Genomic DNA, 18,956 nt, shown 5'->3' on the forward strand with positions numbered 1-18,956 from the left:
CATATTACATAGAAAATGCGGGGGTTAAAGATTTACACAAAAACATGTGGGTACACTTTCAGTAAACAAGCAGCGGACCAAAGAACATTGTGTGCATAAAACCTGTACAATAATAAAAAGAAAAAGTTTTGTTCACAATAAAAGCTTTTTTGAAAATTATATGAAAGGTTTTCTATATTTTTCTGTATTTCTGTTTTTGTTAGACTGTGGGGTGACCTTTTTCTCTAACTCTACCCTTTTCATATTTTATCGTCCTTTCCATGTGTTTTGAAAAGTTACCCATTTGAAAACTGAGAAAAGGAGGATATTTAACAGCATTCAAATCCGACATGCCTCTCCTATGCTTTGAATTTCTTTGTGGAAGAGGCACATAAAATACTCACATAAACAAATCAAAATTCTTTGTGAAATCAAGTTCCGTAAGGTTTGAAGCCCACAATACTGTAAAAGTGTAATGTCACTTAAAGGTAAAGGTTTCAGCATAGCATTGAGGACACTAATTTACATTTATAAAACCAGTCAGTATATTTTGTTCATTTGAAAATGTACATTCTGAAAAAGTTCTCTTTTGGAGTGGCTTGAGACTGCTGTCACACAAACTAGGCCCATTTCTAGCTAGAATGTACACATGTCTCTGACCAGTAATCTAAACTTTTCTTGCTTTGTTACTTCTCCTGAGCAGACCTTAAAAACCAGGACATCTTTCTCTTTTCCTGCGCATTCAAAGTAATGAAAACAGAGATATTAGAATAAATTTTCAAAAGTGACCAGTGATTTTGGGTGTCCAATCTGAGGACATGTCAAAGGGGCCTAATTTCCAGAGAATGGGTACTCGGTGCTTGTCTCAGACTGGGCACCCAAAAATGTCAGTGCTCAAAACTGTTAGGAATTTTGCAAATGTAGGGTATTATTTCAATTTCCAGTACTGAACATTTTCACCTATTTCATTGTGAGAATCTGCTTCTCTGTTCCCCTACCCGCAAGCACCCTCTACTGAAATTCTCTGTGTGACATCACGATCAGGGAACAAAAGTCTCACTTATAAAAGGATTTTCTTTATTTCCATAATTTAGCTGAACCAACACAAAACTGAATACTGTAAAGCAACAAAAATGTAACATCTTTAGTTTTTCTGTGTTTACTAAATAAGGCTACTACACTCCCTTAAAAATAAACTGAAACAAAACAGAAAATTGGTGGAGTGAGGGATCTGGCTCTTGAGTTCTAGTAGTACAGTAAATGTATTTACCATCGTTTATTGCATGACATTTCAAACCAGACATCGGTCATTTATAGTGCAGTCAGTCCATAACACTTTTCAAGTGGCTGGCCTGGAATTGCTACTTTGATACTGGTCAAAAAACTTAAGATTAAATAAGAAATTCTTATATATTTATTTTACTCAAAAGACACAGTCACCTATAATTCATGGTTTCTGCAACCTGTGTATTAAATAAGCCTGAATAGTGGAACAGGCCTTACAAAAAAAATAACTTTTTGTTTTTGTATTTTTTATCTATGGCTGCTTGAACAGTCTCTATATATTTTTCTTTAGTAGCATAGAACTAGCATAGTACTAAAAGTTAATTGGAGTATTAGGTAGTATACTACAGTGGAAACTTGGAGAATCATTAAAACTGGAATACATTTGCCAGGAAGAAGTTAAGCTCATTTGTTGATTTCATCATATCAGTATGTACCAAACATATATAGAAAGGTACGGTAATAGGGAGTGAGGGATCTTTTTATCTTCATTTCCCTTCTTTTCTATGCTGTCTTTGCATTAACTTTTCACTACCTGATAATGCCAAAAAAGTGGGCTTTCTAACGATGAGGTAAAACATTGAATCTGGGTCAAGGAACAGGCTGCAAATTGACTTTTATACTGTATTATCTAGAGAAGGGTGGGGAGAAGGAGAGAGAGAGAGAGAGAGAGAGAAATAACTTGGTATGGAAAGCCATGATTAAAATATTTTACACTCTATTTTTACCAGTACATAAAGACCAAAAAAATGCCTTCCAACAGTGCAATGGTTGAATGCATTTATGTAATATAAACAACATTATTCTTTGCTTTTTCTACAGAATCCTCTCTGGTCATGCTTTACATCCAGAATGCCCTAATGGAAGAAAGCAAATGACACCTGTCACTTCAGAGACAACTGAAGTAATAAAACACAACTTAACTCTGAACCATTTGTCATGACCGTCAGAGTTATCACGTTAATTGTTAAATAGGATTTTCTACAAATATACAACATATAAAAACTGTTAAATATATAACTTTAGGCTTTTCAAAATACATTTAATGATCTCTTTCAAACAAGTGTTACTTTTTTTTTTCTTTAATTTGCTTTCTGGTGCTAAATGGTGTATCAGATGAGACATAGGCCACGGATGACCAAACATGCTCTTTGCAAATACTGTATTATCCAATTTTAACTATCAAAAATGGAACTGTAGAAGAGGCATGTTTAACCGGTTAAAACTGAAAATGATTTTAGTACGAGAAAGTCAATCTAAGTACAGAGGAATAAAGGTGCCATGTAGACAGTTTGTAGCTGTTTCATCAAAGTTTTTCAAACATACGCCATTTTCTCTCCATGCTCCGTTTCGTTGTTTATAATGTGGTTTTTCAAGAGTAATTTTCTACTTTAGTTTTTACTGCAGTGTTCCATAAAGACTTCTGCTGTACAGGAACATCTCAGCTTTGTGAGAGTTGAAATCATGTCTTTGTGGAGACCACCCTACTATTTAACCCAGATAGCTCTGTTAACAGTAAGATTGTGTCCACTTTAAAATAGATTTTGCTCTTTGGTCTATTGTATATACTGAAAGTATAAGAAAATAAAAGCAATTCAGACAGTCCAGGGCACAAGAAGAGATTCTCTTTTGCACCTCAGTGTCCTCCCATAGACAAAACAGTCTTCTCTAAGGCTGATTGGGATGAATACTCTTCAGTGCAGTAGACTCTTCAGATCAAAACATGTAGGTAACATCGAGTCCAGCAGTGGTGTATAACGCAGATGAAACATTAACCAGGAACTTTGTGTATTGCTAATGCCCAAGCGTATCTCTTATATCTATATTCCTTAGTCCAATGCTCCTTAGTATGGTAGAACAGACTTTTAGCTCATAATGTAGAGGAATTATGCTGTCTTTTATGAGATATAGAGAAACAGACAGTTGAATTGATGACATATAATGGATGATGATCCACAGCAGTGAAACTTGACTAAGGTAAGTAGTTCACACAGAACCTAGACCACTCATACGAGGATTCTTTGCTGCTGCATTTGTCAGGAGACCTGTAAATCAACAAGAACAAATGAGTCAACATCTTACTCTCCACTTTTGGTTATCTTTGCTGTCCGTTATTTCAAAATATACCATACAGAGATTCCAAGGAAGAAGTTAATGATTTGGAAAATATTTATTTGTTACCACAAACATTTTCTCTGGGAAACAACACTGATATAATCTATATACATTATTTGTTGTATGAAATTTTAACCATGACGTCTAGTTAAAAATTAAAGTTCTATGACAATGTTATGAATTAATAGTTTACAACAGCTTAACTGTTACTGTCTACTACGCCCCCTGCCCATCCATTTTTCTAATAACTTTACAGAATTCTCTTTCTTTTGTATTAAGTTACATATAAAATGATCGAATAAATGCTTTATTATGAAGTTTATGATTCTTTCTATCCTGTACAAATGGGATTTGATAAAAACTGAAATCCAAAAGTATTTATATTTAATAAAAAATGCAAGTATGTTTCTACTAGGGGCTTTTCTGCTTCTAATTTCTCATAGCATTGTTCAGCACACTTATTTATTCAATACTGCCCTCTAGTGATGCCATTACAAGTACAAATTAATACAAAAGTATATTTATGATCAATGTAGTTAGAAACTTGTTTTAATTATAGAGATTTAAAAACAAAAAAAATGAAACTGCAAAAATCATTGCCTCAGGAACCTCAGGAAAGAAAAATGGAATAGAAAAACCTTATAAAATGAAAGGAAAGAAAAGAGATAGTAGTTTGAAAGAGAAAAAACAGAACAAAAAAGTGCCCACTAAAGATAAAATGAGAACAATGAAAGACAGCATAAACATAAAGATAAAGAAATGGAGTGTTTATATGACAAGAAGGCTGTTGGACAAACTCACCAAAAATACCAGTTTATAAATTGTTTCTAAAATACACAGGCATTGTTCAGAGAAAAATGTTTTGAGGTGTATTGAGGAAACATGATTACTTCAAAATGCTGTTTGAATGTTCAAACACTTCCTTCTTTGTTTTCGGACATTTCTCAGTAGTTAAAATTCTCATTGTTGATAGAAATACCAAGCATAACTCCAGAAAATACTAAAAGTGTATGCGAAAGAACAAAATAAATAAGAAAATCCAATTTCCTTGGTTCAAGTCGTGTATGAAATTTAGATTTATTTTTTAACCTACCCCTTGGAGAGGTAAATGAAAGAAATACCTGCTTCCAAATCAGTTTAGCAACAGCTTGAAACATTTCTCTCTCTCTCTCTCTCTGTATATATTTGCCCTATAAGGCATAAAGTGTATTTCACAGATTTCTGCTTTTATCCTCTCACCTTTTCCAGGAAAAAACACCCCAGAAATCTTGAAAACAGCCTTTTCTTTTCGGACTAGTGATCAGATCTCCAAACCACATGGCCTCAGACAGGCTGAAGGCAAAAAACCTGGATGATTATTGAGGTATATTCTCTTGTTTTATATATACATTCAGCAAGAAGAAATTATGTTAAAGTTCTGCTTCAGTTAAATGTTTTGTTTCCCATTTACATTCCTTCCTTCTGGTCTTCCAATATTCTCCCATTGCCGAGGTTTAGCATCAGTACAAAATTCTGAAGTCTAGGAATAATTTTTATGCAGGATATCACATGAAGCTGGAGTTCTCTGACTTATTAGGGTGAAAGTAAGCTACTATTCTGTGAAGGATTAGGCTGACCTAGCTCATGATTTCTGAATCATGCTGGAATAACCCAAAACTAAAAGCAACAGCATAAACTGCATTGTGCGTCCCAGTATGGAGATACATTCAGATCCAACCACACTCATTTGCAGAAATCTATTGCTTTGTCATTTCATGGATTTAAAAGTCTCCTGCCTTGCTATCCCTGCCTCCACTTTGAACATTCAGATTTTCTCTGTGAATATGGTATCAATGCTTTAAGAGATAAAATGAGAGGAGTGGGAAGGATTCTACATTGTAAAATGCTAGGGAACAGTGGAGACAGTAAATTAAAAGGATGGAGAGAGCATGAGGAGGAGAAGAGAGATTGCAAACTTGCTTCTCATCTCCATGCTGTCCTCCCTTCTCTTCATTCTTCATGATCTACAAATCATCACCACACCCCATACAAATTAATAAAGAGAAAAAAGTAGGCCCCTGAATGACTGGAATAAACGGAATTCTTATACCATATACCCTGGTAGCTCAACCCTGCAACCAGATCCCCGGTGTTGGAAAATGAATTTAAAGGAAAAAAGAGACACTTTAAAGCTATTCAGAATACCCACCCTGACTAATCTTCAATTCCTCATACAGCTACTAATTAGTTTGACACAGATTGCAATACAAGTTATAAAATAAGTAACTAAGAATGTAAAAGCTTTTAGCATTAGAGAATGCTTTTGGTTTTCTAATCTGAAACCTTGCAGCTGAGGTAATAAAATCCTGGGCTCCAATTCCCTGGCTCAAGCTTCAACCCTGGATCTGTTTATGTGTTCACAGGTCCAAGTTAGGAATACAGGATGAAATCCTGACCCTGGTGAAGTCAGTGGGAATTTTGCAGTGACTTCAATGGAACAAGAATTCACCCCAAGTTTTCACAAAGTAGGTTTTAAGTCCTTCTAAAAAGAACTGTTCTGCTTTGCTTGATACACTTCAGCCAGTGCATGCTGGCAAGAATAATCCTACATTTCTGTTGTTTGCTTTCCCTAATATAGGTTTTCTGTGTTGCTGCAGAGATCGCATTTTCTGAATGGCATACTGGAAATATTTGCACCCAATGCTTAGGGTATTGATAAAATTATTATAATCTGCATTAGCAGCATACTTCCCAACCAACTCTTGATAAACCATCACCCAGCAGCCCACTAGACAGAAGGATCCCACTCCCCACCAATATGTAGAATATAAAGTGAAGGGAATATGGGAAGGTTGTCTCCCCCTCCTCTGCCAAGTCTTCCTCTTGTCTTCCTCCTCCCTTACATCTCAGCCTCCTGCAGAGTTTCCAAGCTCCCTCCCCAGTTGAGGCAGAGCTACCGCAGTACTTACACTCCTTACAAGGGCTGAGCCTGAGTTCCTGTGCTTTGTAAATACTTCTCCGCCAGAGCACTCACCATCCTTGATTTAAATTGTAAAATGCAAGTAGTTGAATGGATTTGTCAAGAGTTGTCTCAACTCTTCCCCACCACCAGGGAATCCCTAAATTTTACACCTTTTCCTATGCTACACAAAAGACGATCTTATCCCACTGTTAGCACTGTGACTTACAAAATCAGTGCAAAATTATGAAACTCTCAATGCAATGTAAGCTACAGTAGTTACTTCCACATAACTGTCCAGTTCCTGCAATATTACTTCTCACGTGTCCTCTACTATGAGTCTTTACTCCACCCTGCCTTACATTTGGGTTTTAGCCAATTAACTGATACTAGCAGGTTGCCCCAACAGATACCCCTCCACAGATTATTGAAGCAGTGTTCTTCCCAATGGGTTTTTTATTGTCTTACATAACTATGTATTTATCTGTGTGTGCATGTACGTAAACTCCAGAACAGATAAAGGGACCACATTTTGTTTCTGCAGTCAACTGAGGGGGCAATTATCTAATAATATTTAGATACCTACAGCCTGATCCCAAATCCACTGACGTTAATGGAGTTTTTCCACTGAAATTAAAGTAAGTTTTTAGATAGATTTAATGGGCTTTGGATCAGGTACCATCTGCACTTGCAAGTAACTGATACTACAGTGGGCATAAAATTAGAGGCTATTTAAAAAAAATGGCCCAGCACATCTGTCTCTATACTACTTATAGTAAGAGGATCATAATTTGGGGAACTCTTGCACTTGTCAGTCAAATAAATTGAACTGACAAATGTCTATCATTTTTTAATCAAATCTAACCACCATAGTAGTGTATTTAAGCTCTGTGTGTTTATATGTAGCTAGGTCCAAATCACCCTGGTAGCAGACTTGACAATATCCCATGAGCAAACCTTATGCAATTAAGATAAGTTTAGTGAGTTAAGTTAAACTTTACTGAATTAGCATTAATATCTTTGAGGTACATAGCATTAGAAACACATGTGTGTATGTGTTGTTGTGGCACTGTATGTACCTTCTCTAGTGAGGAGGAGGGATGCTAACAAACTTCCTCCGTTATCAACCCTCTGAAGTCACCCCCCTCTGGGAGAAATGCAGAGTTCAAACTGGATTCTTCAGAGACCATCAGACAAAGAAAATACTTTTGGATAAAAAACTGGGGTTAACCTGCCCCAGGGGCTTCTTCCTGTTCCAGCAAACAGACAGGACCCCTGATCCACGGAGGGCCCCAATTATTAGGGGAGGATTGGAAGAAGTTGACCAGCTGGGGCCTCATAAGACTGTGTGCTTGTTCTGAGCTGAAGCTCTGATGAACTTGCAACCATGATGATGCCCCTAGGGTGGGTATTAAAAGAGTGCATTTACCAGAGCCCATGTAAGTATTGGGATGAACTCTGGTAAGCTTATTAGCATGTGTGCAAGTTCTTTTATTATTATCAATATGTTTTCTCTGTAATGCTTGTAAGCTTGCTTAGAAAGAGTTGTGTGGTAATTTATATCTGGAGCAATTACACTGTTATCCGTCTCTGAAGAGAAAGCAAGCAGGTGTCCTAGGGCAACCTGTCTGTGCTGGGAATGACGCAGCGAAGGAAAGGCAACTGTCCAGCCTGGAAATACCCCAGTCAAGAGAGAAAGAGACATGTCTCCACCCAAAAGAGGCAACATTTGGGGAGCTGTAAGCTGAGAGTGGGTGCCCTTTTGTGCCACTCAGGAAATACATCTTGTAGTTGCCATGAACTGTGACAACCCTCATCTATAGTATGTCCCATGACATGTCAGAGAGAAAGTAGTGAATAACTTAGCAGCCTTTTTCCTGAATGTCTATTAAAACATCATTTACAATATAAGAAAAACCAAACCAAATCTTTCACATAGCGACAGAAGTGTTATTATAGTTCTTAGATGGTTTAACCATTTTTGTTTATTAAAGCAATTCTAACATACTGAACTTGATTCTTCTTACATACTTCCATAGGGAGGAGGGAAGAGTGGGGGGAAATGCATGACTAAATAAAGTATAAAACTAAGAAAAGTTAATGGTTCATTCTTGATAGCAAAGACAGATATTAAAGGAAAATGAGTTAACAACAGGGGTTGGAAATGTGTGGTGCATTCCTTATCTAAAGTAACAAGATGAGCTTTCCACCAAAGTATCTATCTCCCACCATAGTAACTAGGCTCTGAACTAATGACAACATATCTGGGACTCTGATTACAAACCAGCAAACGAGGTTCGCAAGAGATCTCCGAGCCAGGGCTGAGTTTTCGAGCATGTGTGGACTGAGCTTTTATTTCACTTGGAATCCATAAATGTGCCAAAAATTCCACCCCAATCTTGGCAAAGGTTTGGCAATTTCACATGGGTTGCACTCTCAGTTTTCAGAAAGAAAGTGAAAGTCAGGGAACGTGAACCAAAGCTGTAGTTTTCTACTGTGACAGCCAAGAGCCTAATTTACATGAGACCAACAGATGGCTAGCAGAAGTAAGGACTGATCCACCTCCCCTGTTGTCTTTGCATTCCACAATGCCACATCTAAACTGTCTACTATTTGTCCAACACTACCTTTTGGACCTTCTCCAGAGTCCAAACAGTTATAAGTGGCCATTGAGGGGTTTGTGTTGGGTAACAGCTAAAAGGCTTGTCCTGCCCATATGTTTTACACTTTCAATTGCCTTTTAAAACAGTCTTGCTCCATCTACCTATTTTAGGATTTTATACAGCGCTCCTCACCGTAGTATCTAAGCACTGGCTCCTTTTGTTTCTTGCTTGGACTACAGTCTGGAAAAAAAAACCCAATAAAAAATAATTTACAAAGATGAATACAGGTATCTGGCCAGTCTCTGCCTCAGAAAATGTATTCATAACGGAAACAGTCCCAGTGCTTTGCAGCAATTGACTGCAAGACAGATAAATAGCATGTCTTTGCCCTCTGCTGCTGCAGCTGTCTGTTCTAGGACTCTGAATAACCATGCATGAATAATACCACAACAGAGATGGAAAACATTAAAACTCCCAAGAAAAACCCGACACTGCCCTGTAAGGCACCTCACTCTTCACAGGAATAAAAATGGAAATTTCTTGTGATGATCTTAGCAGCAATACCACCCTGTTGCATTTACCTGAACTGCCACAGTCCCTGGTGACAATTTATTCAGTATTGCTCCTTCCCTCCACTTTCTCCCATGCTATTCATTTATGCAAATTGATTTTTCAACGTTCACAAAAGGACAAAAGGCTTAAAGTGACTATAGCTATTAGAACAACAACAACAAAAAACAACCCAGCCCGACGTGGTTTATTTGGAAAAGATGTATATTTATTATATGTCACTGAACTAGCCACCAGGCAGGCCATTTTAAAAAGTCCAACAGCTTTTCGCTCCCACTGTATTCAAAGTGTAATAGGGTAGGTCATACCTATTGAATGTGTTTGTGGATGAATGTTTATAAAGATCAGCCTCACACATTATGTCGTCCATCCCCAGACATGCTTTCCATACATATATATTGCTTTTTCATAAGTTAGAAATCTGGGGATATCTATATCTGTTAGTATTCTTCCAAGAAGACTTTTCTTTATCATGGATTGTTTGCTTATTCTACATCCCCCGTTCAAATCAGCGACAGAAAGGAAAAATGATTTGCCTGTGGGAATAGGAAACTAATGTGCTAATAACAATTGGCTGTGGCTCCTATCGCTCTTAGGACATATATTTCCCCCCACAACCTCATATCAATAATTTTACTAGAATTCAAATAATAGATGTGCCCAATATTTTTCCTAAACATCACTCCCGCTTCCCCTGTCATATTTTTTTTTCCTTTTGTATAAAAGTTATGGTTATATTTCTCTTCTTTGTTCTTATGAAAACTTTAAATGTATTGGGAGTCAGAGTCTGATACCTTTACTCAGGCTGTATTGGACCTTACTCTTTGAAATCAGTGGGACTACTCACAGAATAAGGTGACCAAGGGTACTAGAGCCAACTCCGCAGCATGTGTAAGGTTATTAGAACCTGCCCCATAGATGATTGGTGGTGTAGCTGACACAACCAAGTGCTTGTGCAGGAACCCTAGATTTAGAACACACTTTGATATTCCTGACTTAGCCATGTCATGGTGATGCTATATCATATTTCCTATAGATAAAAGGGGAAAGAGGCAGGTGATATTTCACACTACATGACTCCATAGGATAGCCAGATAATGAAGCAGCATTAATAGATGGTCTTATTAAGACTATTCACTGAATGTTCTTCATGGGTGTGGATGTGAAAAGCTGTAATAATATTTCAGGAGAAGAAGTGAGGTCTAATTGGGGAAAAAACAGGGGAAGGATTGGTGAGGCTGTACATGAAGTACAGGGCTGGCTCAGTACAGAGTCATGAGGGTTCTGATAAAAAGATTCCCAAACAGCTTCCCTCTAACATACTCTTTGGCCCTCCTGGTCAATGACAAAAAAACCCTGCCTCAGAAAAAACAACTTAAACAGACATTATCAACATGAGAAGTTCTTTTGAACTGACTAATTTAAAATAATGACTCTAGCTTCTAAGACAGTGGTTCTTAACCTGGGGGGCATGCACCCCCTGGGGGTGTGAGATGCCCTTTCTGGGGGTGTGAGACATGCCAGATTTTTTTAGAAGGTAAATCATCGAAAACACAAATTAAGCACAGACACGTAAGTACAACTACTTTGTTTCATCAAACTTATGTATTTATTAACATTATACCTTTTTTAACGATTACTGTAATATACAAACAAAAATATATCTAGGTTTAAAGAACTGACCTACTTCAATGATTTTTGAGAAGGGGTGCGAGAACATATTTTGAGAACTAAAGGGGTGCAGGCTGCAGTAATGGTTAAGAACCACTGTTCTAAGACAACACCCTTTAAGCAGTGCAACCTGAATTTATTTTTAAAATCCTTAAAGGGCATTTTAATAAGAGGTTTCCTGCTTCTCTGCTGATGTGTAAAAGTGTCTTTTACTAAGCTATAGGGAACATTCAGCAGGCACCCAAAGAATTCCACTCATCTGAAAGATTAGAATAAATTTCCCTATTTTAAGGATAGAGAACTGGTACATTCTTCAATTCCAGTGGAACTTTCTAAGTAGTTCTAAGTAGTGCTGTCAAATGCAGAGAGTAGACTGGGGGGAAAATTAGGAATATTCTCCTACTTTCTTCCTTCAGTTACAATAATAATAATATAGAATTTTCAGGCACAATGTGATTTGCAAGTTGATCATGTCCCTATAAATGGAAAAATTATCTACAATAGTAGAATAATATTTCACTGATTTTGTACATAACGAGCCTCTTGTTTAATCACATAATGATACTCAGCAGTGGAGAGAAACCCAAACTGGAAACTTGAATCTGAACCCTTTTCAACTCAAAGGAGGTAGTGTTTGAATTAAAACCCACCATCCAGCTCTCGCTGTGTGGTCTGCTTAGATTGGAAGTTCTTTAGGTCAGCAATCTGTTCTATCCTATAAAGCACTAGTTCACTTTGGAGTGCTGAATAGCTAATAATATTAATGTTACCTAAAATGTGGCTGAAATCTCATGAGAATTTCTCACAAGATGTAGTTGAACTTGAATAATAGCCACGATTAAACATCAAATCCAAACCCTAAACCTTTGCCTGAACACAATCTGGATTAAAAAACAGGAGGACTTGTGGCACTTTAGAGACTAACAAATTTATTAGAGCATAAGCTTTCATGGGCTACAGCACACTTCATCGGATGTATAGAATGGAACATATAATAAGAAGATTTTATATATATCTATATATACATACTGAGAAGGTGGAAGTTGCCATACAAACTGTAAGAGGCTAATTAATTAAGATGAGCTATTATCAGTAGGAGAAAAAAACTTTTGTAGTGATAATCAAGATGGCCCATTTAGACAATTGACAAGAAGGTCTGAGGATACTTAACATGAAAAAATAGATTCAATATGTATAATGACCCAGCCACTCCCAGTATCTATTTAAACTCAAGTTAATGGTATCTAGTTTGCATATTAATTCAAGCTCAGCAGTTTCTCATTGGCGTCTGTGTTGGAAGCTTTTCTGTTGCAAAATTGCCACCCTTAAGTCTTTTACTGAGTGGCCAGAGAGGTTGAAGTGTTCTCCTACAGGTTTTTGAATGTTATGATTCCTGATGTCAGATTTGTGTCCATTTATTCTTTTGTGTAGAGACTGTTTGGTTTGGCCAATGTACGTGGCATAGGGGCACTGCTGGCACATGATGGCATATATGTCTAGTTGGCAGCCAGTATCAAGTGGAGTGCCCCAAGGGTTGGTCCTCGGGCCGGTTTTGTTCAATAACTTCATAAATGATCTGGAGGATGGTGTGGATTGCAACTTCAGCAAGTTTGCAGATGACACTAGACTGGGAGGAGAGGTAGATAAGCTGGAGGGTAGGGATAGGATACAGAGGGACCTAGACAAATTGGAGGATTGGGCCAAAAGAAATCTGATGAGGTTCAACAAGGACAAGTGCAGAGTCCTGCACTTAGGACGGAAGAATCCAATGAACCGCTACAGACTAGGGACCGAATGGCTCGGCAGCAGTTCTGCAGAAAAGGACCTAGGGGTGACAGTGGACGAGAAGCTGGATATGAGTCAACAGTGTGCCTTTGTTGCCAAGAAGGCCAATGGCATTTTGGGCTGTATAAGTAGGGGCATTGCCAGCAGATAGAGGGACGTAATCATTCCCCTCTATTCGATACTGGTGAGGCCTCATCTGGAGTACTGTGTCCAGTTTTGGGCCCCACACTACAAGAAGGATGTGGAAAAATTGGAAAGAGTTCAGCGGAGTGCAACAAAAATGATTAGGGGACTGGAACACATGACTTATGAGGAGAGGCTGAGGGAACTGGGATTATTTAGTCTGCGGAAGAGAAAAATGAGGGGGGATTTGATAGCTGCTTTCAACTACCTGAAAGGGGGTTCCAAAGAGGATGGTTCTAGACTGTTCCCAGTGGTAGCTGATGACAGAACAAGGAGTAATGGTCTCAAGTTGCAGTGGGGGAGATTTAGGTTGGATATTAGGAAAAACTTTTTCACTAGGAGGGTGGTGAAACACTGGAATGCATTACCTAGGGAGGTGGTGGAATCTCCTTCCTTAGAAGTTTTTAAGGTCAGGCTTGACAAAGCCCTGGTTGGGATGATTTAATTGGGGATCGGTCCTGCTTTGAGCAGGGGGTTGGACTAGATGACCTCCTGAGGTCCCTTCCAACCCTGATATTCTATGATTCTATATCACATTGGTAGATGTGCAGGTGAACGAGCCCCTGATGGTGTGGCTAATGTGATTATGTCCTATGAAAGTGTCACTTGAATAGATATGTGGACAGAGTTGGCATCGGGCTTTGTTGCAAGGATAGGTTCCTGGGTTAGTGTTTTTGTTGTGTGGTGTGGGGTTGCTGGAGAGTATTTGCTTCAGGTTGGGGGTCTGTCCATAAGCGAGGACTGGTCTGTCTCCCAAGATCTGTGAGAGTGATGGGTCGTCCTTCAGGATAAGTTGTAGATCCTTGATGATGCGTTGGAGAGGTTTTAGTTGGAGGCTGAAGGTGACACTAGTGGCGTTCTGTTATTTTCTTTGTTGGGCCTGTCCTGTAGTAGGTGACTTTTGGGTACTCTTCTGGCTCTGTGAATCTGTTTTTTCACTTCAGCAGGTGAGTATTGTAGTTTTTGCAATCCAAATATTGCTTCCTTGGTGGTTTTGCCTGAAACAGTCACAATGTAATTCCCTATAATATTTGCTCCATAGAGTGGCTAACCAAGTGGAAGTTGTTTTGCCTGGGAAAATGGTCTTGTGATTAAGACACAGAAATGGAACCGAGAGACCTTTGTTTTGGACCCCTGGCTTTGCCACCGATTTCCTGCAAGTCACTGATCAAGTCACTTAATCTCTCTGTGCCTCTGATTCTTCATATGTAAAACAGAGACACTACTACTTACCTACCTAATAGGGATGTTACATTGTAAAGCATGTTGAGCTCCTTGCCAGGAAAATCGGCACAAGTTCTTGTATTATTGTAAACTATATTCTCACTCACAGCTCTACTTTGTAAGGAATTTATCAAGCTATTCTAAAAAGCAAAGGGCTTTTTAGCAGGTACCTGATAAAACAGGTTCTACATTTTACTGGTTTGCTAAAAAAAGCACCTTGGTAATGAGTGTCTTTCATTAGGAAATCAGGCTGAAAAGACACAGACATCTCAGAAAGGACCTAAAAGTTTAGAGTCCAAATCAGCCTCTTGGGGGCAAAACAACTCTGTTTTAGAAAGGCTCTGATGACCTGTGGCATACAAGTTATTTTTATCTTATCTGAAGCCTAGAGAAGATCACTAAGATTAGGAGCATCAACAGATGGAAGGGTGAAATTTAGGTACCAGAGCGGATAAATTGGCACTTATCAATGTGCGACATTGAGACATCAGCATCAAATAGCTGGGATAAATAAAAATCACTTGTAATCTAAAATGGAGCAGCAATGGGAAATGGTGTAGCTACGTTTCTCCTAGAGAAACTCTAACGATCTGGGTAAGAATCAAATACATTAAAAGTAACCTCTCCCTAAAGGCCTAGAGTAAGTAACTGGATTGTATCTATTTCCTCTTGGTCTTCAGAACTGTATTAGGCATGAAGCTTTATGGAAAGTGAAAATAAGGAAGATATGTCACTGGTATGTGATTTTAAGTAGGAAAAACGACCACTTCTCTGCTTTTGTTAATGCTCAGATACAAGCAATTCTGATATTAATGTGACTGAAAACATAAGAGTAGCCAGAGGCTTTCCTCTGGGTAGTAAAAAAATAATCAGTGATTATAATTATTGTGATTACTTTTTTTTTGAGGAGGCAAGATCAAGTTAACAATGTGTCTAAGAGTTACTTTTAGTATAGTTTATTATCTATCTATCTATACACAGACATCTAAATATCCAGATCTATATATTGTAAGGACTGTTGCTTATCTCTGACAAGATCTACCTCAGATTTAACCTGTAATTATATCACATCTTCTCCCCAAAAAAAAACATCTTGGAGGAATAGTGTGTTAACAGTGAAGTATTTATTAAAGATAACAGTCTTTTACGGAGATAAAGTAAAGCTTCCATTGCTGCAGCACTGCATCATTATCAAAGAAAATATTGCATGGCGGGTGAGATGAGATTTAATTGTAAGGTTTAAAAACAATCACAGGTATTATAAAGTAAACTGAGCTGCTCAAGAAAACACATACACAGATCTGGCATCAACTGAACTCAACAGACAGTCTTAAACAGCTACTTTTCCTTCTCTAATTAGAGGAGAGAATTGTGCAGGGGCATTCACAGACCGACATCTGATTGACAAGCAGCTGGTCTGGAGCAAGGTTGGGCTCACACTTGCAGTAAAAAAAAAATGGGAAAAGCAATGTCCTGAGATTGATTGTGAAAACAGTTAAACTTTAATGAATAATACATCAGAAAAACAGTAGTGTTCTATTAGGCAGGATATTTAGGCTATTTCACCCATTAAAAGAGAGAATTCAGCCTCATAATGCGTGAGCTTTAGATAGGATGCTTTCCTGCCAGGGAAGAAATTGAATGATCAGTGCTTGCCAGTGAGATATTATGTCTGCTTTATGTATTCCACGTGGCAATTCCTTTAAGAAAAAAAAGTCTTGTTTGGCCTCATTCCAAAGATACAGTGTGGTACAGTAGGTGACTTGAAATCAGCAATCTACTAGCATGCCAGATATAGGAAAGAATCACTGGCATTCATAATTCAATGTGCAGAATTTTTGCCTATGCTTTGAGGATGGAGTCTGAGAGGTTATGGGGACAGGGGAAGAAGAATGCATATATATTAGATAAAGAGGAATGCAAAATATTTCTTCTATTAATTAATTTTTATAGCTCTGATTGAAGGCAAGAGAAAGAGCATGCTCTGCACTCACATGAAGTGGGAATATACAGCCACCCAAAGCATACACAGAAAAGCCAGATAGTGGCCTTGAATGAAGTTCATGAAGATGTGAACAGATACAAATGTGCACATGAGAGGAAACTCTCTTACCATCCTAGAAGATTGCTTGCTGCTGATCATAATCCTCACACTTAATGCAGAGACTGGCAGGAAAGTCTGCTAAAGCAGCAGTGTCCTTTGTTTGATGGGCCAGTCTCCAGCGCAGATTTCCAGAACAGCTCAGTGTCAGCACAAATTAGTTCAGCAGCTAACCCTTGGTTCCATTTAGGAGAACTTTTTTCTGGATAGCAGCCCAATCACAAAACTCTCCAGTCTAACAAAGGGATCTTCCAGTTAACATTTTAATAATGTTTAGATCCTGGTTCCAGAGGCTTTGGAACTTTGGGCAAGTACACCAGTTGTGTGCACATCAAGACCCCATCCCCTCAATAATGGAATTATTTGAATACAGTGACATCTATTTTTTTTAAAAAAGTTCACCTCCCCTAATTTGCATTGGAATAATAACTGTCATCTACAAAGAATCATCATATTATATGGGATAGTGAGGGACATAGCAAAGAAACCAATATCTACCTCTAGAAATATTAGGTTTCTCTAAACTAAAGAATACGTAAACACAGAGGGCCAAATTCTGCCCTGAGAATGTATGTTCAGCTCCTGTTCAATACAATGGAATACACATGTGTATCTACAGGGAGTATTTGGCCCTTATGCATTATTTGTGTTATATTCCTATAATCACATAGGTGATTCCTCTTTTGCAATATCTACATATAGTCATGTCATAGAGTTCTGACTTGGATCTGAATGAAAAGAATGGAAAGGGATGGGGACAAGACATGCAGGGCTGAGCATAGGAGGAGAAATTACACATTCATCCCCAAAATTAGCCAGTGAAAACATTTTTAGTCTCCCAACAGCAAAGCAGACACATGGAAGGATTACAGTCCATGGAAACTTCTGTTTAACATTTTAATTACATTTAAACCTAAACACAAATTTGGGACGCATACAGTACAGTAGTTCAAAAACCAACCAGTGTGTCGCTGTCTATCAGAGACAGAGCCCTGTGTATTGTGCAGCATATTGGATCTAAATTCTTTGGCAAGATCCCCAATACCCCCTGGTTTCTGTGGAATTTTGGCAAGGAGTTCTGTGGTGATCAGATTTCTGCAGCAGAATGGAAACAAATAGAAAAACAGTAAAAAATAAATAAATAAAACAAACTGGCAAACTGCAAGGAAATGTTAACTCTATAATTTATAACAAATTTTACACAAACACTACACATATGAGGGAGAAGACTGTAAGAAAGCAAACACAGTACAACTTTGGAGGGCAGGGGGAAAGAGAAGTGACCTCCATCCCCCTACACACAGAACTATTTGGTGTTTGAAGAGTCACATCTCTTTTGTCTAGTTCCATCTGTATCATAGTTGAAATGGGATGAGAGTCTTGCCTTCCCCCTCTCAAGGCAATTCCCTCTCATGCAAAGTGTGGGAATCCGCACTCCCTCCCTTTCCCCAGCATATCTTCCAAGGGACTCCTCCGGCTCCCCATAGAACAGTTTCTTTGATAACCTTTCTCAGGCTTTTTTTTCTCAGGCTTTTTTTCGGAGGAGAAGTCCAAGTAGGTGCACCTCTCCTTAGTGGGACACAGCAAGTCCCATGCTACCATCAGTTGCATACTAATTCCCACTGTCACTCCATATGCATCATTGTGAAAAGCATCATCCTCTGGCTGAACATTATCTCAGGAATAAGCCACGGTGATAGAGGGAGAAAGGAATGAGAAACAGTTTTTGTGACTGGTGCCCTCCTGTTCTTCTGACCAATACAGCACACTACCACGGTTCAGCCAGGTGTTACTACCTAACAGAGCAGGTAACAGTTTCCGTGGGTCCCTCATCAAGGAGGAAATTCCACTGTTATTTCTGTGACAATAAAATCCCAGGAGTCAATAAGCCCTGATCACAGGTAGGCATCACACGACAAACAGTTTCATTACATTTGTGTTATAGTAGGTACTGCCAGGTTGATTTTTAGAAACAACTGGTTTTCATATTAAGAAACTGAAAAAAACAGCAAAAAGTGGAGAATAAAGTAAAAATTACTGAGGTATTCAAAAATATATTGGTGTTAAATCAGAGTACTATACGCTGCACTTTACTTGTCCTAATGGTAGGTATGGAACTGACCTTACGACACAGCTTATGACACAGCTACACAGATGAAATGTAATGAACCTCAGAAGCAAATGAGCTTCAGGTGAAGACAGGAACCAGGATATTGTAGTGACAAGCTCATTAGTCAAATCTGGTGTGGTACACTCTCTGCTATTTATCATAGTGCTATTTCCGAGTTCCTAATCAAATGCAAACACTCAACCCCAAGAACCCATTTAACATGAAACTTGTTCTCTTCTTTAGAATTTAAAATTTTCTTTTTAATGGGAGCTTTAGTACTGCACCCCTCCACCACTGTTCTTATCAAATTAAAGGAAAAATACAAGGGATTTGAAAGACTTTAGTGGCAATTTCAAATATATTGATTCCTTGGACTTCTTGGGACTATAAGAA

The 18,956-nt window shown here is 38.3% G+C and overlaps 1 protein-coding gene across 8 annotated transcripts in view; it reads right to left on the reverse strand.

Annotated features, from left to right (window-relative positions):
* Positions 1-378: 378 nt before the first annotated feature.
* The window catches only part of TAFA5 (TAFA chemokine like family member 5), a gene marked incomplete at its 3' end in the record, with an annotated part of 615,005 nt that continues 596,427 nt past the window's right edge, over positions 379-18,956 (reverse strand). The window contains exons 5-6 of one of the 8 annotated variants that reach the window (XR_014709320.1): positions 4,618-4,710; positions 379-3,308 (exon numbers count right to left, since the gene is read on the reverse strand). Coding sequence is in view for 1 of the 8 variants with exons in the window: in XM_084612555.1 (XP_084468681.1) it covers positions 3,300-3,308 (9 nt within the window). Of the gene's footprint in view, positions 3,309-4,617; positions 4,711-17,412; positions 17,549-18,956 lie in introns of those variants that run through there. The other 7 variants (XR_014709322.1, XR_014709323.1, XR_014709321.1 and 4 more) reach the window with 7 other exon arrangements.

Source organism: Lepidochelys olivacea (genome assembly GCF_965140295.1).
Source record: "Lepidochelys olivacea isolate rLepOli2 genome assembly, chromosome: 1".
Classification (NCBI taxonomy): Eukaryota; Metazoa; Chordata; order Testudines; family Cheloniidae; genus Lepidochelys; species Lepidochelys olivacea.